Source organism: Pangasianodon hypophthalmus, chromosome 17 (assembly GCF_027358585.1).
Source record: "Pangasianodon hypophthalmus isolate fPanHyp1 chromosome 17, fPanHyp1.pri, whole genome shotgun sequence".
Taxonomy (NCBI): domain Eukaryota; kingdom Metazoa; phylum Chordata; class Actinopteri; order Siluriformes; family Pangasiidae; genus Pangasianodon; species Pangasianodon hypophthalmus.
The window spans coordinates 23,414,135-23,439,114 of NC_069726.1; the positions used below are offsets into that span (position 1 = coordinate 23,414,135).

Here is a 24,980-nt window from a genome sequence, read left to right on the forward strand (position 1 = left end):
CATGCTTGATGTAATTATTGGTGTTTTGCTCATTTCATAATGCTGTTTGGGTTAAATAACGCTCCATGCATGGCGGTTGTACATAACACATAATCTATAGCATTTAATTTTCTAGATTTTTAAACTTTCATGTCTTTTATTTCATGTCTTTTATTTAACAGACAGAGATGCACTAGTTTGTTTTTAATGATTTTTTTGATGCTGTAGGAATTAAATCACTAAACAAAATATTCTCTGATGATCAGTCAACTTAACAATTTAAAGTGCATCCTCATGATTCCTCTTTATACATATATATATATATATATATATATATATATATATATATATATGTGTGTGTGTGTGTGTGTGTGTGTGTGTGTACATATATATATATATATATATATATATATATATATATATACATGTTCTGTTTAACAATAAAATCCAACTCTTACATGTTTACACAGTTATTGACTAAATATCACAGTTCAAAACAGCTGCCTCTCATAAAATAACACGTCTCATGACTAAAAAGTCCAAAAAAGTAAAACTAAAAGATTTGATGATGTATTTATTGACATTTTGTTGATTTTGGCATATAGTATACATACTGTAAGATGTACATCACACATAATCTAATAGTAATCTATGATTTTTACAAGTTTTTTTAAGAAGAGATGGGCTAACTACATTTTTAAACACTACTGAAACTAATCCACTAAACAAAATCTACAAAGACAAAATGTTTGTGGATGATCACCCGGTATAATTAAACTGTTATAATCGAATCCTGATGATTCCTCTTTTTTCTACTGTTAATAAATTAGTTTTATTTTAAAGTTAAAATCTTTTACAACTCCAACAAAACAGCAACATCCTGTACAAATAGCTCCCTGGACATAATCACACACACACTCACACACTAGGGACAATTTAGATGAGATGCCAGTCAGGCTACAACGCATGTCTTTGGACTGGGGGAGGAAACCAGAGTACCCAGAGGAAACCCCTGATGCACAGGGAGAACATGCAAACTCAGTGCTCAGTGTAATATTCTTTTATTACATTACTTCTTACTATTATAGTTTAACTTTTAGACTATTAATTGGATTGTACAGCACTTTGAGCTACCAGGTATATGAAAAGTTCTCTGTAAATAAAGTTTATTATTGTTTTTATTATTAATGAAGAACCCACAAAGAACCTTTTTTAAAGACTGGGCATTTTATGCATTACTTGTGAATTTCTATCTACAAATAAACTGCAGATTTTTTCTCATTTGTCCCAGCGTCAGTCGCTTCTGCAGGGTGTGAGAGACTGAAAGTGCATCTCACTCGTAGAACTCCAAAACAAAATATTTGCATGCTATTTTCTTTACAAATGCACACAGGGCCGTATTCAGAGATTAAAAGGTGGATCCGTAGTTACGTAGAGAACGTTCTCCTTATTCAGGCTCGTCTTACACAGGTGTTTATGTTGTATAAGAGTTTCTGGGTGGAGATTCAGCTTATTAAAATGACCTGTGTGCAGGTTACAGCTGCGCCGTTGCCTGGTTTTGTGTAGTGTCCAGATCATCCTCTTTATATCAAGCATTTTCCTTTAAGGCCAGAAATATACAAGGGGATAGAAAATACAGACTGACAAAGCAGATCACATTTTTTAATGTCAGACTATATACGATGGAATACATTAGCATTACAGCAATTTTATAAATCAAATTTAAACTAATGGGATAATAGGCAAACAGGTTGAGGTTGATGGTCATGGATAGTCATAGTGGTGATAATTATGTTTATCAGTTATACAGCAGATCTGAATAATAATCAAAGCAGTACCACATGAGTATAATGAAAGCTCCTTTTCTGCACAATGAACTAAAAGTTTTAGTTTTGTTTTGCAGTAAACATTGTGTTATTAAGAACACCATACTGAAAGCACCAAGCATAGGGAGAGTTAAAAACACTGCATCTGAAAGATTATTTATCTCAGATATATTTATATATTTAATATTGGCCTTAAATAGTGTGTGATAGTTCCGTGTGTATGTACGTTATCCAAAACATTCATTTTTAGGCTGAAATAGTGTGATTGTGACAACAAATTGTCAGATTGTGCTGTTGGACTTTATACAGCTCATTGTATAGAATCGATAACACACGAGAAATGTTCCGTAATGTTCAGAATCGTGAGTAAAAAGTCAACACTTAAATGTGTATTTAAAATTAAAAATGAAACAGTAGCTTCTTTCATTGACATGTTGGTCTATTTTTCACTTTGGTTATCAGTTTCCATTACCCACAATACCGTTCAACTCCCTGCTGATAGTGGTGTGATGTGATTTAACCCTTGCTTCATCTCTACCTAAAGCGAGTGATGCAGCGGCGCTTTAGTCCTGTAGCCTGTCCAGCTCTCTCCCCTCCTCATCTCTACCCTCTGCTCAAACCGATCAGCTTCCAAAGCTTCAACTTTCACACTTAGCACCATCTCGCTCATCATCTCGTAGATCACTAACTAGCCGAGGTGAGTCTCTTCCATAATGTAACTCAGTGTTGTATAGCCGCACTGCATTCTGGGACTTCTACTCTGGACTTCTCATTAATATGAATTCTTTTTTATGAGCTAACAACAAAATCTGGCATTTATCACTTATGTTTGAGATTGAGTTTAATTTTTTTCTCTTATTGAACTCCATTGTAGCTGTTTTAACAATAATAATAATAATAATAATAATAATAATAATAATAATAATAACAATAAAATAAGAACGCCCTCCACCATGACATCACCGCGACACACAATCACTAACTTCTCACAGGAGCTATGAAAACACAGCACCAACTCACAAATTAGCACCAGACTCATTAAACTCATCACAAATATTTCAATATAAAAATATTTAATGTGTTTCAGGGTTGAGTTTCACTGTAAGGTTACCGTTACGGGGTATTAATTAATGTTTGTACCGTTTCTTACAAGTTGATTTGTATGAAATCCAACCACATCATCCTCATTAGTTTAAATTTGTACTTTTTGTACTTAAATTTGCATTTTTCCATGAAGTATGAAAAGCAAGTGAAGTGAAAGTGAAACAAATGGACAATCCTTATGCAAAGGTGATTGATTGGTATCCATATGAATTGATGTAGAGATGCTTTTGTTTTATCAGAAGAAATATGTCACATGATCATTGAAATTTGTGTGGAAGATTGGAATGAAAATGAGAAGTAAAAATGTGTGTGGTTTGTTCATAAACGCTGTTCACAGTTGAGTAAGAGAACAGGTATTACTATTTAATTACATTCAGGTAGAGTAGAAATCCTGATTATAGTAACAAAGCACGAATACTGAATGCGTATGAATGCGTAAGAGATGTGCACTTCCCTCATCTCTGAGCTCTGAACACAGCGCTTCGTTCTTATTCAGCAGCAGTGAGGTTGTAGATCATTATTAGTTAAGAGTTTTGTAGAAAAGTGTTCAGTGTGTCCTTTTCATTAAAACAAATTGTGAATCAAAGGTCTGAACTCTACAGATGTGATAACCATCTTTCTTAGCCAAGGATCAGTGACCGCTTCATTCTGTTCAACTTAGAAACAAACTCACCTGTAATTAGAGCTATTTAAGCTGCTGTGCCTGACTGATCACTGAAACCCCACAGTCAAATACATGCTTTGTCTTTTTACTCTTCACTTTGTATAACTTACAGATTTTAGGGCTTGTTAGAAAACGAAGTAACTGATCCTGCGTTTATCACGATTAAAGAAACAGCTGTGACTCACTACGATGTTATTTTTCCTCTTTAATATTTAACTCAGCAGTGAATCGATGGGTCATGGCTTCTCTGCTTAAAGAACACTGCAGTGAGTGTTAGGACGACAGTACAGAGAAGAAGAGATGCGATTATGCAAAAACAGAATAAACACAGGCTTGAGGACACTTCACATCAAAGTGATGAGCAGGATTAAACACCAGGGTGTCAATATTGACGTAGAGGGATGTCCTTCATCCACTGCTCTCCTCTTAGCGGGGTTATACTGAGTCAGGCATTAGTTTAGGTGTTTAGGTTTAAAGCAAAATAAAAGAAATGATAAAATAGCTAATGTGTGAAATAATTTCAACCATATTTTAAGATTTGTACGTAAGAGCTGCTGCTGTAATCATAAACACTGACCTGCACTCATCCCAGGGCAGCAGCTCCGGCTGTAACACGAACCACAGGTTTATATTAATGCGCTCGTTCTAACACGTTATCGTTTCTATAGTAACAGCGCATTCACTGGGACTCATACAGTGGACACTCTGTAAATTTAAAAACAATGTATAATTGTTTCTTTACCATTTATGGAAGGAGTCTCCGGTGTAAGTGCTTTGTAACAGGCAGAGGTAAAGCTGTAACTTTGTTTTGTTGCTGTTTTGCAACATCTTCAGGACAAAGGGGTTTACGCTTTGCAGTTTCTCAGTAACATGACAATCTTTGAGTGTTTTTTGAGAGAGAACCTGGTGAAGGAACGACTTTAACTTGTCTCGCAGACATTTCACAGCATTTCATCTTAACCATAAACCGTTAAAAATGTGTGACACGTCCTTCATTAATAATTTAAAACACTGTGATCGCTGTGGTATAAGTGGAATAACACACTCCGTACCGTGTGATGGTACGAAAATAATCCGCCCCGTGTTGAGCCGTGTCACACCACCTCGGCGTGGATGATTTTCTCATCGCTGCACAGCCTCGAGTGTGTTATTCCTTACATAATCGCTCTGTCCTATACTGAAGAGAATGCGTTCTTTTTGAGTCTCGAGGGTTCTTCTTTGTGTCGTCTCAGGGAGTTTTTCCTCGTCACTGCTCATTAGGGATTTAATTATTTAATTATTTAATTTAATCTATTGTTAAAAACACTATACGGATAAAATTGAATGTTTGCAAACTTTAAGCAAAAAATGTGTTTTGATTTCAATTTATTTTCACCTTTCAAACATCACTGTGCTGTTTATGAGTGATGTGCTATATTCTGTGATATTTATTAAGTGCATTATAAAGGAAGGCTGGGATCTTATTAAACAGAGATTATTTAAGCAAACAGTGTCGTCTAGAACTAAGAGCCGTTTTTTAATCAGAGAACACTCACTCAGTGACAGAACACGTCCTTGTACATGTGTGGTATGTTTGTTGTGAAGACAATGTGGACCATCGCTTCCTCTTCCTCCAGACACTGCAAAGACGTTCGGCCACTGAAGGGGTGTGTGTGTGTGTGTGTGTGTGTGTGTGTATAGGTGTACTCAAGACCGGTTGTATTTGAGAAGCAGGGGCGTAATTAGTCTGTACTGTAATGTCTGTTTCTGTTTTTGTAGGAAAAACGTCAGAAAAAAATGCATCATTTACAGGAAACAGAACAGCAGAAGAAACCGTACACAAAAGTACCGCAGATTTGGACCCAAGAACCAAACAGAACACAGACATGAGAACTCTGAGACTGAGATTAGTGCAGAATGAAAACGAGTTTAACTGGAGCTTAGACAGTATGAGAGATCTCACTACAAAAAGACACACGCGAAACACCAAAGTCACACTGTTCCTCAGTGCTGTTTCAAGGGATGGTTCTAGATAATAGAACCCCTTTTAGAAAATGGTCTATTTTCATATACTGATGCAGCAAAGGTTCTACAAAAACCCTTATTCAAAGACTCCTAGACAATTTCTGCACACTGCACAATTATAATTATGTTTAAAAAAAGAAAAAAGATTACATCTTTGGTTTGGCCCTCTGTGGGGAACGTCTCAAGGTTCTACATAGAACCATACAACAAGATATTCTTCTAGATGGTTTAAAGTTTGTTCAAGGTTCTGCAAAGAACCTTTATCAAAGACTACTATAATTATCCTGCACATGTATCCAGACTTAGAAAAAAAAAAAATAGGTTCTTTGGTTTGTTCCTATCGAGGTTATGTAAAAGTTCTACATAGAACCCTACAACAAAATGTTTTCAGATCAGTTAAGAACACAACCCTTTTATGAAGAGAAGAACCTTAAACTACTCTAAGAACATACTGAAGAACACCTTGAAGAGTGTTTCTTATTTTAGGTAAGTAGTAGAATGTAGCTGCCATGTTGAGTTTTGAAGAACCATTTTAAGATGTAAAGAACCCTTTGAATCAGCAAAGAACCTGTATAACTTTCAGGGCATTCTTTAAGTAGAAATGGTTCTACATGCAGATTACCATAGAACCTTTGAAGGTTCAAACAGAGACAATTGAAGAGCCCTTAAATTTTCTTTGCGTATAACTACAATCTTAGAAAAACAAGGTTCTTCAAGGGCTTTTTAGATGTTCGAGAATTCTATAGGGAGGGTTCTAACTCAAACGTTTTCTAAAAGGGAAAGGTATAGGGTTCTCCATAGAACTGTTAAGGGTTTTCCCAAGCGTACAAACTGAAAACACTGAAATGATAGATGAATTTTTTTCCCAAAAAAAGTAGAACCATAAGAACCAAAAAGAACCACTCGAGAACCTTTTTTTCTAAGAGTACCTAAGAAGTGGACACTAGCTTAACTTAAATTTTCCAAGTGTCCTACACTTTAACAGCTTAACCATCCTGTTGCGAGGGCTCTAACCAAAACATTTCAGTTAGAAAACCCTTAATTATAGGGTTCTAAATGGAACCTTTAAAGCTTAAACAACTATTAATTTAATTTCCCCCCAAAATGTAAAACATTTAAATATCCAAAGAACCTTTGACGAATCCTTTTTATTTCTAAAAGTACTTAAGAAGAAGCTGTCATGTTAAGTAGTTTTGAAGAACCATTTTCAGGTGTGAAGAACCTGTATATCTTTCAGGGGTCTCTTTAAGAGGAAATGATTCTACAAGGGTTCTCTAAGAATAATTAGAGGTTCATAGCTTCCTAAAAGGGTTCTACTTTTAGGGGAACCCTTTCTGAGAGAATGACAATTTGTTGTAGGTGCTACACAGAAGCCTTGAGGGTTCAACCAGAGGGCTGCTTATGTGGTTTAAAAAAGAGTTCCTCAAGGGTTCTTTGGACATTTAACAGCTTTAGCTTTCCTTTCGAAGGGTAACTGAGGGTTCTAACTTCCTGAGGGTTCTAACGTTCCTTGTTTTCTGAAGTGAAATAGGAGACAAACTAAAAAAAAAAAACTGAAAGAATTGAAATGTTTTAATCTTTGAAGTTTTTTGAGGTTATTTTTTTCCAGAAAATGCGGAACCGTGAGCTATCCAAAGAACCTTTTAAGGAACTCTTTTTCCTGAGCATGTACAGAAGAATGTACAGATAATTCCTGACTAAACAAAGTGTTTGTGTTCACACGGCCAACACCTTTCCAAAGAAACACTCTTCCAGTCTAGACGATCCTAAAGCACACAGGTAAACAATGTTCCTCACAGGCTCTTAATCCTTTAAACGCTGGACTGGTTTTAATGACTGGATTGTTTTTCTCCATGCCAGCGATATTCAGCGTAGCGCCTTGTGAAACTGCAGTCCATCCTCAAACCGAGGATCAGCACGGACATGTAGCGCTCCTCCACCTGTGACATCATTAAACCACGGCCTGGCACTGTATGGGCTTTTTACACTGCGGGGGCTGATGTTTGTCTCGGTGTATATGATTTACTCACGCTTGTTCTCAGGAAGCTGGAATTAAGAGTCCAAATATTCCAACCTTGTGATTTAAATTCCAAAATTCTGGGCCTGCTGTGGCTGGAAACGACGGCTCTAATCCAGGGTGTGTGGACGACATATAGCAGAAGAAACGCAAGCTGAAACTGAGTTGTAGGCTACCACAGCGCTGTTAAATTCTGGATTCTGATTGGTCAGATGGTGTTGATTAGTTTTCTATAACAGCAGCTCTGACAGTAGCGCAGGTTTATATTAATGCGCTCGTTCTAATACATTATCGTTTCTATAGTAACAGATCATTCACAGGGCGGACGCTCCATCATAGAAGTTTTCTATAAGGAGAATTTATGGAAGGAGTCTCCAGTTTCAGCACTTTGTTACAGTCAGAGGTGGACATCTTCAGGATAGACGAGTTTGTGCTTTGTGGTTTTTTTTTTTGGTAACATGACAACATGACGTGCTTTTTTTTTATCTTATTAACTTCAGGAGAGCGAGAACGACTTTTTATAGCTGCTATAATGAGTGAGAACCCGTAATGTGGACGTTAAATATAACTGTAAATGGAGTTTTAAAAAACTAACTAATTAATATAAACCTGTGATTGGCAGCTGCACTACTGTCAGAGCTGCTGATATAGAAAACTAATCAAAACCCTCTGACCAATCAGAATCCAGACTTTAAGAGAGCTGTGATAAAAACAGAATAATAAACTGATGTCCTCTCTGTGCGGTCACACTGATGACTGATGACGCACTGCTTTCTCTCTTGGCACTTAGAAAGTTTGTTCTTCGAGGATGTAAAGCTCAGAAAATCCGTCTAATTGTCTGAGAGTCACTCCTAAAAGTCTGTAAGCAAAGAAGAGGCAGAGGTGCAGAGAAAGCAGAAACGTGTGTTACTGTAATCTTTAACAGAGAGTTTATCTGTAAAATTATCTGAATTAATATCACACTGTTGTAAAGAGATTCGTGCATGGATGTGAATTTTTACAGACTAGATTGGAGTGAAGATCTGTGTGAATTCAGTTACCAGATCTTCAGCTGATCTGCACTCTGTGTATTACAGACTAGTGCTGCCCCCTGGTGTCTACATTAACACATTACACATGAACACATTACATGTTAACACATGAATTCACTCACTCACTCACTCACTCACTCACTCACTCTTTCAGTAAGCACTTTGTGGGAACACAAGCAGGAATAAACCCTGAATGAGACACCGGTCAATTCAAATGCACACACATTCACATTTAGGGGCAATTTATCTTACCTGCCGTGGTTTTGGATGTAGGAGGAAACCGAAGAACCCTGATGAAACCCACACAGACACAGGGAGAACTCGAGAAACTCCACACAGACAGTAACCTGAGCTCAGGATCAAACCCGAGACTGTGAGGAGCTGTGAGGAGACAGAGCTACCCGCTGCACCACCACGTCGCCCGTTCCAGGGGTTTTTGCTTTATAAATTTTTTTCCCAAACTGTCAGCCTTGAAAATATACATTTCATTGATTCCTGAAGTACGGAAGTCATGAACCACAGTTCTATGCACTTATGTTGTTATTTCGACTTAATAACTCGTTATTTCACTTACTGTCTGCTCATTTTTTACTTTTATTTCAAGACACTATGTCGTTATTTTGACTTGAAATCTCATTATTTCGACCTTATTAATAGTTACTTCAAGATATTAATCAATATTTTGAGTTATTAATTAATTTAACTTGTTATTTCAAGATATTATGATATCACTTTGACCTATCATCTCATTCTTTTGACTTAATAACTCATTATTTCTAGATATTATATCAATATTTACATTTATTATCTGCTTTTTTTTACTTTTATTTCAAGATATTATAACATAATTTTGACTTATAATATCATTATTGCGATTTAATAACTCGTTATTCCGGGACAGTTTATCTATCTAATTATTTTAATTATTATTTCAAGATATTATGTTAATATATTAAGTTATTAATCACTGTTTTGACTTAATAACCCATTAGTTCAAGATATTATATCAATATTTTATTATTTAGTTATTTTTGACATAATGACTCGTCACTTTCTGTTGTTATTTCAACTTAATGTCTTGTTATTTCAAGATATTTTGTCATCGTTTTAACTTAATATTTCCTTATTTTTACTTAATATCTCGTTATAAGATTATATAAATATTTCGACTTGTCTCATTATTTTGGATTTTCAAAATATAATGTCGTTATTGTAAAATAGTATGTAAATATTTTAATGTTATTGTATTTAATCTCCTTATTTTGACTTCATAGCTCTTTGTTTCATGATATCATGTGATTGTATTTGACTTAAGGTTTAGACTTAAACTTAATAATTCACTGAGCTGCAGTGTGGCAGTGTGAACACACGGGGGCGCCATCACACTGGTTTATTAAATATAAAAGGGCTAGAAACCTATAAAACATTACAGTAAAACCTACAGTTTAGTAGCTATTTTTGAAAAAGGTAAACTTTTTGTTACCTTGATGGTATTACTCTTACACTACCATACTGTATTTTTGGCTTTTTTGGCATTTAACTTATTTTAAAGTGTTTCGTATTTGTTAAATCATCACAGAAATCAACTCTTACATTACATTTAGAGTGGCATAGAAAAAAGTAAGCTTGTTAGGGAAAAAAATACTAAATATGACCAGAATGGGAATAAATTTATTGCTCAGGATGGACTAAAGACACAAATAATATAAACACTGCGAATAATATAGTATTATAGTTCCAGTACAGTGGCTTTAGCATTTACGCCCTTGAACTTTCCACAGTTTTTGTGTTGAAACCTGGAATTATGTGTCTTATAGGGATTATATGTCTTTAATCTATCAAGATTGAAGTGTGTGTGTGTGTGTGTGTGTGTGTGTGTGGGGGGGGTGTGTTTGGGGGGGATTTCAGGGGATTTTGTAGCCCATCTGCCCCAAAGTTTGTTGTGTTGTATATTCTGAGTTGCTTTTCTGCTCACCGTGGTTGTAAAGAGTGATTATTTGAGTTGCCACAGCCTTCCTGTCTGACGTGTCTCATCATCAAGGTGTTTCTGTCATCAGAACTGAAGCTCACCACCTCATTATTATACAACAGTGGGACCAGGACCTACAGGAACTTCGTATTCGACATATCCAGCCTTATCCAGTTGAAATTTCTTCACTGTACTGAAAGGCCTAACTTGTCAAGATCAAACCTCATTTGGATCTATATGTGATAGAGGTCACTCAAACTCCAGCCACCCTGTCTCGTATGTTTTGGCTTTGTCCCTCTTTAGCTACTTTTGAGCAATCTGTGTTTGCTTCTCCTCCGTACACACACATCGATCCCTGCCCCTTAGCTGCATTATTCGGCGTCCAATCTAACAGTGCCTCCATGTCCACTTCACAATCTGATGTTATTGCATTCTGTACACTTTTATCTAGATTCCTCTTTGATGGAAAATCCCCTCCTTCCCCTCCTGCGTCTGTACACTGGCTGAGCGACATTGCCCTTTTCTTATAACTAGAAAATATTAGATTCACTCTCAAGGGGCAAACAGTGAAATTCTCTTCTTCTTTGACATTTTTTCTGTCCTTTTGCAATAAAAAAACTCAAACACTTTGACATTCTTAGCTCTCTCCATGGGCTTATATTATATTTTACTTCTTTTGTTTGGTGGTCATGTTTAATTTTGCTTAATTATGTTTAATTTTGCCTCTTCCACATATCTGTTTTGGTTCGAATGTGTGGGTTAGTTGGGAAGAAAAAATAGTAAAAACTGTGAGTCCATTTCTCCTGTTCTTCTGTAATTCCATGTTTATTTTCTCTCCTCAACACTCAATAAATAGAAATAATTACAAAAAAAAAAAAAACCTCACCGGATGTTTTTTTGTTTTGTTTTTTCTCTCGCACCATTCCGTGCAAACTCTAGACATTGCTGTGTGTAGAAAAATCCCAGGAGATCAGCAGTTTCTGAAAAACTCAACCTGGCATCAACAACTGTGTCACGGTCAAAGACACTGAGATCACTGAGATTTGTTCCTCATTCTGATGTTTGAACATTGTGAACATTAACTGAAGCTCTTGGCCTGGATCTGCATGATGATTCTACACACTGCTTCGCTGACACATGATTGGCTGATTGGATAATTGCATGGATGAGCAGATGTACAGGTGTTCCTGTTAAAGTGGCTGGTGAGTGTATGACCCCAGTTAAGCGTTAGGTCTTTCTTATTACTCCTCTAAAGCACTGTATGCATGTAAGCAGAAAAAGTACAACTGTAAATGCACTTAATGAATGAAATGAATGTACAAGACTGCATATACATACTTGTGCATGAAATGTGTGTCATGCAGATTATTAATAAAATATTTTTGAGGATGCATCATTGCATGCATGCATGCTATACACCTTGTAATCCACTTTATAACACTTTATAACACCAGATTTTGAGGGAGTAGGGACTTCAGTAGGGACTTTGAACCACCATTAGGAAGGAAAAGTCCTGCAAAAACACCCACTAAGGTACTAAATAGTGTTTGAAAGTAAACATTGCGCGCTGTTTGGTCACACTTTTTAGTAGTTAAGCGTGCTCTTTATCACGTAGTGTGTCTTTAAAAAAGAAAAAAAAGAAAAAAGAAAAAGAAGCGACGCGGCCCACGCCTCGAAAAGCGGCTCGTTCCGGCTTCGCCGCTTCACCTCTGATATCCTTACTCCTCTGGAGGAAAAAATAGTTCCTCACACAATCACTGCGCGCTCCTTCAGCCCTCTTCTCACACACACACACACACACACACACACACACGAGACATGCTCTCACACGATTTCTATGGGATTTCCTTGTGCTGTAAGAGAGCACTGACCGTGCTGGAGGGCGGTGTTTAATGGTCACGGCGGAGGGATACATCACACCGAGAGCTCGCGCGTTGCCGAGCCCACGGGAGCGAGCGTGTTTCAGGGCACGCGCATTTCAGCTGGTTAGAGATGACAAGTGTGGATTAATATGATGTCCTGGACAAGACGCAGACTTTTACCCGTGCAAGAAAGTGCCTTCCTGTTCGTTCTGAGGGTTTGAGCTTCAATTACAGAATTATTGCCTTGACGTGGGAAGAAAAGTGGATTATTTATAAGATGATTTGTCACTGTGCTTTAAGGTTAGTGAAGTTGCGACTTGGTTATGCATGAAATTGCAAGGCGCTGTTGTTTTCTTTTTGTTTTTGTTTTTTTTTGTTGTGTTGTTGTTGTTATTGTTGTTGTTGTTTTCAGCACACAGCTGTCACGATCTATACCCATGCACTGTTATGCAATATTAGTAACTACATAAATGCATGCATCATCTCTACAGTATTTAAAAGCTGATGTAAATATATAGGTCTATACTGATCCAGCTCAGATGAGATGCTGCACAATGCACTGGACATCTGTGTAATGAAATGAAGTTTAAAGGTTACATGGTTGACGTTTGGATAGATAGATGTTGCATTTATGGAAGTGTGAATGGAAAAAAAATCACTTTTTGCAATATTCTGTAACTGATTCAGTGATTCATTAATCTAATTTCCATCTTATTTACAGCCTGTCATAATGCAGAAAAAACATCATAAAAAGTAACATCATATTGCAGTTTACCGGCCTTTTAAAACACTTTTGCAGCATGTTTGTCCTTCTGAAATACAATAATGAATGAATACTGTGCTAATTAAGGGATGATTTTTAATTGTTAATAAGGTGTTATTGGTAATTAGGCTAATTGCTTGCCTCAGAGGGAAAAAACTTTTTTTTTTTTGCATGTAGTCATGTTTGTGTGGCTCTTGAAAATAAGGGTGGTGCATGAGGAAGTGTCCCTTATAGCAAAACTTTCACCTGCACGCAACTGAATCGTTTTTTTTTCGATTCATTTAAGTGAGTCGACTGAGTGAATCGGATCAAATCAAATATATGGGCAAAGCTGTTCTGATTTTTAAAGGTGCACTCAGAGATTAAAAAAACAAACATACAGTATATATAAAAGTGTACTTTCTGCCTCCAGATTTCTTACCTAATGCACACTTAGATGAAACGAAGAGTCAGGTTGGTTTATAAACAACTCTAAATGGAATTATAGTGGATTTCCTCCAGGTTTATGTGGGTACATTGGCTAAGATAAGTTGCCCCATGTATCAATGAGTTTGTGAATGTGTTTGTGAATGAGTGCGTGGCCCTGACTAGGATAAAGCGGTGTGAGCGGTGGAGTGAGTGAGTGAGTGAGTGCATTACTATTGCTGGGAAATGACATCATTAAAATATAACACCATTACAACCTTCTGTTTGCATATTTCTGGCCCAGAAATGACAAAGTAAATAGAAATAGAGGAAAAAACGAGAGCTAGAATTCGAGGGTATGTAGCATATCCCTCCACCGTGACCAATGAATAACAACTTCTAGCACTTTTTTTTTTTTTTTTTGACTTACAGCTCAATATTTCGTAAGATACCATTACAATAATGTAATTATTACAAATTTGGAAACACTCGTAAACATTACAGACAGCAGCTTTAATCAACAAGGTTTTTTTGCATGAACAGTTACGAGACAGAGACAGAAATGCAAATGAACTCTTAACTGTCTTTGGTAGATGTGTTTTGTGATGCATGCTGGGAAAGGTTAGAGAAAATTTGCCCTCCACATTTGATTTGTTTGAGAAATAAAGACCTGAAATCACACACCAAAATGCATTGGCACGATTCATTCAATTGCATGATTTGATCCACTTAAAAGCTTTTCTTAAAGGAATCATGTAAAACGTGTTGGAAAAGTTTATCACAGTTTGAAAAAATTTAAAATCTGAAACTCATTTGCTCTTAAATGCTGAACGATTCAACTCTCTCTCAGTTGAACCTCTTTTAAACTTTCATTTTTATAATATTTAACGTTGACCTAATAATCACGATTGACTCAAACAGCACTTGCTTAACTTTATTTCATCTCTGTAGCAACATCTTTAGCTAATAATCCTTTAATAAAACCTGTAGTTGCATTATAAGCACACTCATGTACTTTTATGAGTAATGTGCTAAATTTAAATATGACACAGTATTTGTTAGGAATTATTTCCTCTCTGAACATGTAGGACGAGACGTTTTGTAACAGTCGCTGCTGAGTTTATCAGAAACACAAGCATTATAGAAAAGTGAAAGTGTTTGGAGAAGTTGAGAGGGAGGATGCTTTCAGTATAAAAAGGCTTGAGCAGGTTTCAGGTTTGCAGTGTGTCAAAGAGTGATGAACTCAGCGACTCGATTCCGAGTCGATTCTTTTGAACAGACTCTGTGAAGTGAATCAGATTGTACATGTCTAGACATATAGTTTAGAAATGTTTACTTGCTTATGTGTTATTTTAGACCATTCATGAGGAGATGAAGAAGCATCTTTCTTTTATTCATAATAAATAACATAAACAAATGTAGTGCAATACATGAGGTGATGGACACTTTGTGCACTGAGCTGTCCCATCATGCACCAGGAGTCGTCTGATGGCTGATATAGCTCTGTGTGTGTGTGTGTGTGTGTGTGTGTGTGTGTGTGTGTAGGGGACAGGATGTTCTAACACAGTGGTAATAGTCCTGTTGTGGTGAACTTTAAGAGCCTTGTAAAGTGATCTGGAAACCCCCACACGCCCCCCTCTCTGCCCTCTGACTCGTCTGTGTCTCGGGGTTCATGTTCTAACCGGGCCAATTTGGGGTTTGGCGTTGGAGGAGTGAGTTTCCCCTTTAACTCACAAGTCCATCAGCGTGTGTCTTGGCTTACATCACACCGCCTTTGCGTCACGTTGGAGTATAATTAGGCTTCGCTTTATTATTAGTATGCAGTGAGATGGTGGAAGGTGAATTTCTGCAGACATGGCTATCTAAAATATCTGGACGTTAATATTGCTGTCTTCAAGTCTTATCAGAAATATCGTAATTACGAGATATACGTAAATGAACAGCATCGAGATGTCATAACTACAGCTCGTCTTTTGCTTTAAGTTGGAGGCGTGTCAGCATCAGAAAGTCACTGTGGCCACCAGCATGAATGTGATGTCTGCAGCAGACGGTAAGATTTAAGTAGCAAGTTTTCTCATGCTGTCAGTTTTTTCCGACCCAAAACCACTTGCAGGTACACTACGTCATATCTCCACCTCCGAAACTCATACACACGAACGTCGGAGGAGGATTTGAAGGCAGTGTGAAGTTACTTGCCAGAGATATTTATTATGAAACTGAACGTCATGTTTTGGTTTTGATCTTTGAATTTTTTTTTTATCTCTGACACCTTACTTTCTATGCAGCAGCAGTGAGGTTTCGGTTATTGAGGTTTTTAATCCGAGCAGTTGAATGAGACGCAGCATCGTGATGAGCTCAGCGTCTCAGTACTCACGCACATGCATGAGCAGATGCGTCTCGATGACTAGTAAAATGTTTGTTATTTAGTTTTTTTCATTATTTCTTCAGAACAACAAAAACTGTACAGGATCACATGGACAAATATAAATGATGGAGCAAAGTGAAATCGCATGCAGAGTTTCAGCAATTAAATATAAGTTGTAGATTAAATTATGAACTTAACTAAAAAAAAAATAGATGAAAATTAAAAAAAAAAAAAATGCATTTTTTTGGCTGCATTAAATGAAAGTGCTGTAAAAAAGCCAATTCTTTTATTCAAGCTTATTAATGAGGCAGGATTTCATCTGTATGGAGTAAATACAAGTCAAAAAATATGCAAATGAGTATGTAAACATCTGCATTGAGCATGAAACTACTCACATTTGTGTAGTAACATGAACAAATTATTGTATCTCACCGCTACTGCCACATCAGTTTTGTACAGTTAATCCGTGTTTATGTATATTTCACTGTTTTGCCATTTTATAGTCACTTCTAAAAGTATAATAAATACATAGATTGAGTCTTTATAAAATCCCACAATGCACCGTAACAGGTTAGTGTGAAGCCGAGTCAGTAGTCCGAGCCTCTATTCATTTCAGTGATGTTTGCTCTGTGGCACATTGTCCATGAGGAAGTGCAGGCGCTGGGCGTTGGTTGCTTCCTGGCGACATAATTTTAGTCATTTAGGTCATCCATGCCATGTGACTCATCAGAAATCTTGAAATATGCCATGCTAATAATGCTGATTGGACATTTGTACAGAAACTATGATTTAACAGAGAGAAAAACTGCTTTTAAGATGCTTTACACGCCACTCCTGAACAAACGACCAGTGGAAAGATAAGTCAAATTAGCAGAGGATACTTTTAAACATACAGTACGTTTACAGGAAACGTGCTTTTAGGCAACATAATGAATTTTACGGACTTGTTTTACTCGAGCAGGTACAGAATACCCAGGATGCACCTTGTATTTATAGCAGAATTAAATAGATTATAGGTCAAAATAATGACATGTTTTTAAATAATGAGATATTAAGTCATAATAATGAAATAAAGTCTAAATAATGACCTTAAAATCATGAGATATTAACTCAAAACAATGACATACTATCTTAAAATCATGAGATATTCACTCAAAATAATGACATACTATCTTAAAATCATGAGATATTAAGTAAGAAATACCAAGATATGACAAAAAAAAATGAGATGAACTCAAAATAATGACATACTATCTTGACATAACGAGATATTAAGTCTTAATAATGACATATGTTGAAATAACAAGGTATCAAAATAGTATATGTCAAAATAGTAAGTCAAAATAACGACAAACCGTGGAATAACAGTGTTAAGTCAAAATAATGAGATATTCAGTTGAAATAAAATGTTAAAATATAACATACAAGATATGTCAAAATAATTATATTCTATCTTGAAATAATGAGATATTTAATCAAGCTAATGATATATTATCTTTAAATAGCAAAATTGTAAATCGTACTGTCTGGAACTAAGGCAATATTTAATCAGAATAACACACTATCTTGAAATAATGAGCTATGAAGTCAAGATAATGACATTATCTTGAAATAATGAGAAGTCAAAAATAAATCAAAATAATGACACTTAAAATAATGAGATATTAAGTCAAAACAACGACACAATGTCTTGAAATAACAAGATATTTAGTCAAAATAATGATACACTGTCTTGCAATAATGAGATATTAAGTCAAAATAAAGTCATACTATCTTGAAAAAACAAGATATTTAGTCAAAAATAAAGCACTATCTTGCAGTAATGAGATATTTAGTCAAAAATAGAGACACACTATCTTGAAAAAACAAGATAAGTCAAAATAAAGACACACTGTCTTGAAAAAATGAGATAAGTCAAAATAATCACACCTCTTGCAATAACAAGATATTTACTCAAAATAATGAGACACTGTCCTACAATAACAAGATATTTAGTCAAAAATAAAGCACTATCTTGCAATAATGAGATATTTAGTCAAAATAGAGACACACTATCTTGAAAAAACAAGATAAGTCAAAATAGACACACTGTCTTGCAATAATGAGATACTTAGTCGAAACAGACACACTGTCTTGCAATAATGACATATTTATTCAAAATAAAGACACACTGTCTTGAAAAAATGAGATAAGTCAAAATAATGACACACCGTCTTGCAATAACAAGATATTTACTCAAAATAATGAGACACTGTCCTACAATAACAAGATATTTAGTCAAAAATAAAGACACTATCTTGCAATAATGAGATATTTAGTCAGAATAACGACACACCGTCTTGAAAAAATGAGATATTCAGTCAAAATTGAGACACGCTTTCTTGAAAAAATGAGATAAGTCAAAATAAAGACATACTGTCTTGCAATAATGAGATATTAAATCAAAAGAATGACATACTATCTTGTAATAATGAGATATTCAGTCAAGATAATGATACACTCTTGAAATAACAAAATATTAAGTCAGAATAAAGACACACTATCTTTAAAAAACGAGATATTATGTCAAAAATAATGACACTGTCTTGAAATAATGAGATATTCAATTGAAATAACAAGATATCTTGAAACAACGAGATATTATGTCAAAAATAATGAGATATTAAAGTCTAATTAACAAGTTATTAACGAGTTTGTGCTTGAACTTTTTTCACAACTTCAGGGCTAATTTTGTTTTTGGAGGTTTTGCTAGCCCGAATCCGGAAGTTCGGCTCTCGGGCGGGTCGGTAGGGGGCGGTGTGATCGGTGCACGTGAGCCTCCAAATAACCAACGAAGAAGAAAAACTTGGTCCGAATCCCAATCGGGTTCCTATTGGATATGTAGTGCACTATATAGGGCGCATAAGGCAGCGGGTTGTACACTATGTAGTGCGCTTATGTAGGGAGAAAGGAGTGAAATTGGGATTCGCCGTTTGCACCGGAGCACGTTTTTAGTCACCGAGTCTCGCGCTGTGCGACAGAACTTTTTTCCCTCTCTCGGTGTACCGGAGAGAGGAGCATGCACGCGCTCAGCGCCGGTGCCGTGAAGTCTGAAGAGAGCTGCAGGAGGATGAGGATGAGGAGGAAGAGGCTCGAGCGGTTCATGCGCGAGCTCGTCTTGCAGAAAGAAATGCCGGTAAATGTCACGTTACAGAGAAAATAAGATGGCGGCTTCTGACCCACAGGCCACCGCGCGGTAGTTAGAAAGTTTATAAAGTTTTATTGGTGCATGTCCCGGTTATGTGTCGGTTTGTTAACGGGAGGGCGCGAGAAGCGAGTGCACGTGATGAGGAGCACGCGGTGTGCAGGAGCGTGCACGCGCAGCGCAGGGGGGGGGTCACCCACGTGGTCTGAATTCTTTCACTGATCTTTCTTTTTATTTCTCTCTCTTTTTTTTCTTTCACTCAATCCAGTCTTCTCTATCATTCTCTCTCTCTCTCTCTTTCATCTTTTTTCTTCTTCCAACTTCATCTGTCAACTTCTTTTTCTCTTTTTTCCCCCCATTCCAGTCCCCCCCCCCCCCCTCTCTCTCTCTCTCTCTCTCTCTCTCTCTCTCTTTCTTCTTCCACCTTAATCTGTCAACTTTTTTCTTTCTCTTTTTTCCCATTCCAGTCTTCTTGCTCTCTCTCTCTCTCTCTCTCTCTCCCCCCCTCCCTCTTTCTCGCTGTCTCTCTCTCTTTCTTCTTCCATCTTAATCTGTCAGCTTTTTTCTTTCTCTTTTTTCTCATTCCAGTCTTTCTTTCTCTCTCCATCTCTCCCTCCCTCCTTCCCTCTCTCTCATTCTCTCCTCTCATCTTTTTTCTTCTTCCAACTTCATGTCAGCTTTTTTTCTTTCTTTTTTCCCCCTCATTCCAGTCTTCTCTCTCTCTCTCTCTCTCTCTCTCTCTCTCTCTTCTTGCAAGTTCATCTGCCCCCCTTATCACTTTCTTTTTTTGTCAACTCTTTCTCTTTTCCCTTTCACCCTTTCTTTCTATTTTATTTTTATTTTTTCCCTCAATTTCCTCTCTCCTGTCCTTGTCTTTTTTCTCCTGTTTTTTTTTTCCTCTTTATGCCATCCTAACTTTTCTACCTTTCTTCTTTTCTCCTTTTTTTTTCTTTTTCTCTCATTTCTTTCACCATTTTCTTTTTTCATAATTTTTCTTTCTCTTTTTCTCTCTTCACTTACTTTTTCTTTCTCATCCTTCACTCTGCTACTTTCAGTTCTGACATTTCTTTCAGTTTTTTTCACTTTTTCCTCTTTCTGGTATTTTTTCTTTCTCATCTTATTTATCTTTCCTAGCTTTTTTCTTTCTATCTTTCTTTTTTTCCCTGTTTCTGTTTTTTTTTTATTTTCATTCCTTTGTGTTTCTTTCCTTCTTTCTCTTTCTTTGCTTTCTTGTCTTCTTTCTCCCATCTTTTCTGTCTTGTATTTTTTTTTACTTTGTTTGTCCTAATCTTTTTTATGTCCTTCTTTTTTCTGTCAGTTCTTTCACCCTTTCCGCTTCCTGTTTTTCCCCTAACTTTTCTCGCTTTCTTCATTTTTCTCTGCATTCTTTCTCTCTCATTTTTTCTTCCTCTTTTTCTACTTTCTTTTTCCTAACATTATTCTTTCTTTCTTCTTTTCTAGTCTTTCTACTTTCCCCATTTTCTTTCCATGTATGTTTTCATTTTTCACTTCTTTCTTTTTCTTTTCTTCAATTTTCTTTCTCCCTTTTTCTCTTTCTTTTCTCTTTATACATTTTCCCCCCTTTTCCTTCACTTTTCTTTAAATTTTTTCTTTCCTTTAATTTCTGTGATTTTTTTTTTATTTTTCTTTTTGTTTTTTTTCTTCTACTGTCACTATTAAACTTTGCTTTTTTTATATTCTTTTTGTTCATTTTGGAAAGTATGAAAAAGTAAATACACTCATAGCTGAAAAAAAAGTATAAAAAAAGTTAAAAATGAAGAAAAACTTTATTCTGTTGAAACTATATCGGGTCGAGACATTAAGGTTCATCGGTTGTATTTAAGATATTCTCAAATGAACCAAAAAATGAATATGACAACTCTGTAAAAATTAAAAAATTATTCTAATGTAGAGTCTTAACAAGTTTTTCTCTAAATTGATTGAAGCCAGTTCACATTACCTGAAGAACAGAGTGACGAGTCGATTATGGATGTTCAGATGTTCCTCAAAACTGTTATAAAGAGTTAATTGTGTTATAACTGAATATTTTGTTAATAATTCATTCTATAAACGAACTCTGCGCCTGTTTCTCCGCAGGTGTGTGTGAGCAGTCGAACCCGGGCGTCATGTGATCTCTGTAAGCCCGTGAACGCCCCCCGGAGGTGCCAGGATGCCCGTGCAGGCGGCGCAGTGGACGGAGTTCCTGTCCTGCCCCATCTGCCTGAACGAGTTCAACGCCGGCGGACACAAACCCATCAGCCTGGGCTGCTCACACACCGTGTGTAAGACGTGTCTCCACAAACTGCACCGTAAAGCCTGTCCCTTCGACCAGACCGCCATCAGCATCGACATCGAGCTCCTGCCCGTCAACCGCGCCCTGCTGCTGCTGGTGGGGGCGCAGGTGAGCACGGGATTGTGGGATGGACTGGGGTGGGGGTTATAGAGGTGTAGGGGTGGGTGGGGCAATACAGGTGGTATTGTTATACCGGGTGGGGATTATGGGATATCACCAGTGGACGTAGTTCTGGGGTAATACGCGGATGCTCTGGGATAGAGGATGCGAGTTCTGGCTTATGAAGTGAGTGGGTGGATGTTTTGAGATAGCAGGTGGACATTCTGGGATAGTGGGTGGGAATTCTGGGATAGTGGGTGGGAATTCTGACACGTTAGGTGAGTAGGTGGGTATTTTGTTATGGTAGTTGGGCTTTCTGGAATAGTGGGTGGGCATTTGGGATGGTGGGTTGGGATTCAGGAGTATTGAGTGGCCATTCTGGGAAAACTAGTGAGTGATCTGGGGTAGCGAGTGGAGATGGTGGGATATTGGAGGGGCGTTCTGGGATAACGGGTGGGCATTTTGGGATAATGAGTGGGCGTTCTAGGTGAGAGGTTTGGGATTCTAGCATGTAGTGGCTCGGCGTAGGATGGCGAATGGAGATTCTGAGATGCCGGGGGGCAGACTGGGATTGCTTCTGGGGATTGTGGGATACTGGGTGGATGTTCTGGGATGGCGTGTGGAGATTGTGGAGTAGTGGTTAGGAATTGTGGGATAGCGGTTCGTTGTTCTGTGATCGCAGGTGGATGTTGTGGGGCAGCAGGTGGGCGTTGTGGTTGTGGGGCAGCAGGTGGGCGTTGTGGTTGTGGGGCAGCAGGTGGATGTTGTGGGAGGAAAAATTTGGTTGATGCATTGCACACATCATTGTGTGGGGATGTGTGATGAGGTGGGACGGCAAGAAAAAATAGTTGTTGTGGTAAAACTGTAGGAGGGGGATTGTGGGGGAAAGTTTAGTTTCTCTGGATGCGTGGTTTAGAACAATAGCTAAAAAAAACTTGCTATTATAAGACAAATGAGCTGATGAGTTTTTTTCTTATTTGCTATTAAATATAAACAGCTTTTTTCTTTCTCTCTTTTTTTCCTCATTTGAGTCTTCCCTCCCTCCCCCCCTCCCTCCCTCCCTCTCATTCTCTCCTCTCATCTTTTTCTTCTTCCAATTTCATGTCAACTTTTTTCTTTCTCTTTTTTCCCCATTCCGATCTTGTCTCTTTCTCTCTCTCTCTCTCTCTCTCTCTCTCTCTCTCTCTCTTCTTGCAACTTCATCTGCCTCCCTTTTTATTTTATTTCTTTGCCAATTCTTTCTCTTTTCCCTTTCCCCCTTTCCTTCCATTTTCTTTTTTTCCTCTAATTTCCTCTTTCCTGTCTTTCTGTCATTTTTTTTCCTTCTCCTGTTTTTCTCCTTCTTATGTTGTCCTAACTTTTCTACCTTTCTTCTTTTCTACCTTTCTTCTTTTCTCCCTTTTTCTTTTCTTTTTCTCTCATTTCTTTCACTTACTTTTTCTTTCTCATCCTTTTCTATCTTTTCACTCTGCTACTTTCAGTTCTGACATTTCTTTCAGTTTTTTTCACTTTTTCCTCTTTCAGGTATTCTTTCTCTCTCATCTTATTTATCTTTCCTAACTTTTTTCTTCCTATCTTTCTTCTTTTCCCTTTTTCTGTTTTTTTTTAATTTTCACTCCTTTGTGTTTCTTTTCTTCTTTCTCTTTCTTTGCTTTCTTGTCTTTCACTCTGCTCTCTTTTTCTTTCCTTCAATTTTCTTTCTCTTCCTCTTTTCCATCTCTTTTCTCTTTATTTATTTCCCCCTTTTTCCTCCACTATTCTTTTTAATTTTTTTCTTTCCTTAAATATTTCTATTTTTTTCTTTTTTTATTCCCCCCCCCCCCCCCCCCCCCCCCCGTACTGTCACTATATTAAACATTTCTCTTTTTTTTTTTCATTTCTTTTCTTTTTTTATACTCTTTGTTCATTTTGGGAAGGATGAAAAAGTAAATACACTCACAGCTGAAAAAGTACAAAAATGTTAAAAAATGACAAACATTATTTTGTTGAAACTGTATCGACTCCAGACATTAAGGTTCATCAGTTGTATTTAAGATATTCTAAAACGAACCAAAGAATGAATAAAATAAATATTTTCATATGAATAAAATAAGTATTATTATATATATATATATGTGTGTGTGTGTGTGTGTGTGTGTGTGTGTGTGTGTGTAGGTTCCTGAAAGCCAGAGTGTGTGTCTGGGCAGCACTGAAGACACGCAGCATTATGACGTGTGCAGGACATGTGTGGAGGAGTTGGCGCTGTACCTCAAACCCATCACTGGGGGGAAAGGTACGAGCACAAGCATGAGTCTCAGTGGTGTGTGTGTGTGTGTGTGTGTGTGTGTGAGGGAGAGATAGAGAGATGGTGAGAATGTACTGCTGTATGTGCACTTTTGTTCTTGCGGTTATGAGGCTGTGTGTGTAGATCAGAGTGCTTCCTGTTTCCCCCTGTGTGAGATTGGGGTTTGTGCTTCAGAGATGAAGTGTAGAGTTTTAGTGTTTCTGCCAGCTCGAGGACCTGCAGCCTTATTAAATAAAATCAGTGCTATTTTTATTTTAAACTGGGAGAGTAATGTGATTTTAAATTCGGTGTTGCATCAGTACCGAGCTTCAGATGCCCTTGGAAGATTTGCATGAGCTGTGGAAATAAAGCGACTCTAAAAGGCAGATGGTCTGTGTGTACGCAGGCAGCAGGGAAGCTAAACTAATGAGGTTTATGTGGATCTTGTGGCCACAATCTGCAATACAAAGTCTGAGTTACTAGTGACTTTTTAATTTTTATACAAACTTCACCACAATAACTCCATTTTCAATATAAAGTAGGCGGGACTAGACACAGGTAAAGATTGTGGAAGCTTCATGGGCATTAATCACAAGGTTGATATTCATCCTTTTTTTTTTTTTTTACGTAAATGTATTAAAACTTTGCACCAAGTTGAAACTATAACTAATTGTTTAAGTGTAACTAATGCAGCCTGACCACATGTACTTCCCCTGTCCTGTGTGCGTGTGTGTGTGCGTGGGAAAGGCGTGGTGTCTCCGAGTGCGAGCGCGCTCAGTCGGCCCATGCAGAGGAAGCTGGTGACTCTGGTGAACTGCCAGCTGGTGGAGGAGGAGGGCCGCGTGAGGGCACTACGGGCGGCTCGCTCTCTAGGAGAACGCACCATCACCGAGCTCATCCTGCAGCACCAGAACCCACAGCAGCTCTCCGCCAACCTGTGGGCCGCCGTCAGGGCGCGGGGGTGTCAGTTCCTCGGACCTGGTGAGTCTCATGCGCGTTACGCTGTAGAGATTAAAGTAACTACTGTTACGTTTTTATGAGGTTTGCATGCGGAGTGGCTCTGTGTTTCATACGCTAGTCTCGTTGGTCCCAAGGGTCCTCATGCACTAGGGTGTCCAGATGTCTGTGCACCTGGTCTCGTTGGTCCCAAGG

General features: G+C 37.4%; 1 protein-coding gene across 5 annotated transcripts in view; it reads left to right on the top strand.

The window, feature by feature from the left end:
• The first annotated feature begins 12,449 nt into the window (after positions 1–12,449).
• rc3h2 (ring finger and CCCH-type domains 2) overlaps positions 12,450–24,980 on the top strand; it is a 35,822-nt gene continuing 23,291 nt past the window's right edge. Inside the window, exons 1-4 of one of the 5 annotated variants that reach the window (XM_034312934.2) lie at positions 12,450–12,756; positions 21,271–21,574; positions 23,720–23,837; positions 24,576–24,809. In XM_034312934.2, coding sequence (XP_034168825.2) covers positions 21,344–21,574; positions 23,720–23,837; positions 24,576–24,809 — 583 coding nt within the window. In that variant the 5' untranslated portion in view covers positions 12,450–12,756; positions 21,271–21,343. Of the gene's footprint in view, positions 12,757–15,326; positions 15,675–18,751; positions 19,165–21,270; positions 21,575–23,719; positions 23,838–24,575; positions 24,810–24,980 lie in introns of those variants that run through there. The other 4 variants (XM_053241152.1, XM_053241153.1, XM_053241150.1 and 1 more) reach the window with 4 other exon arrangements.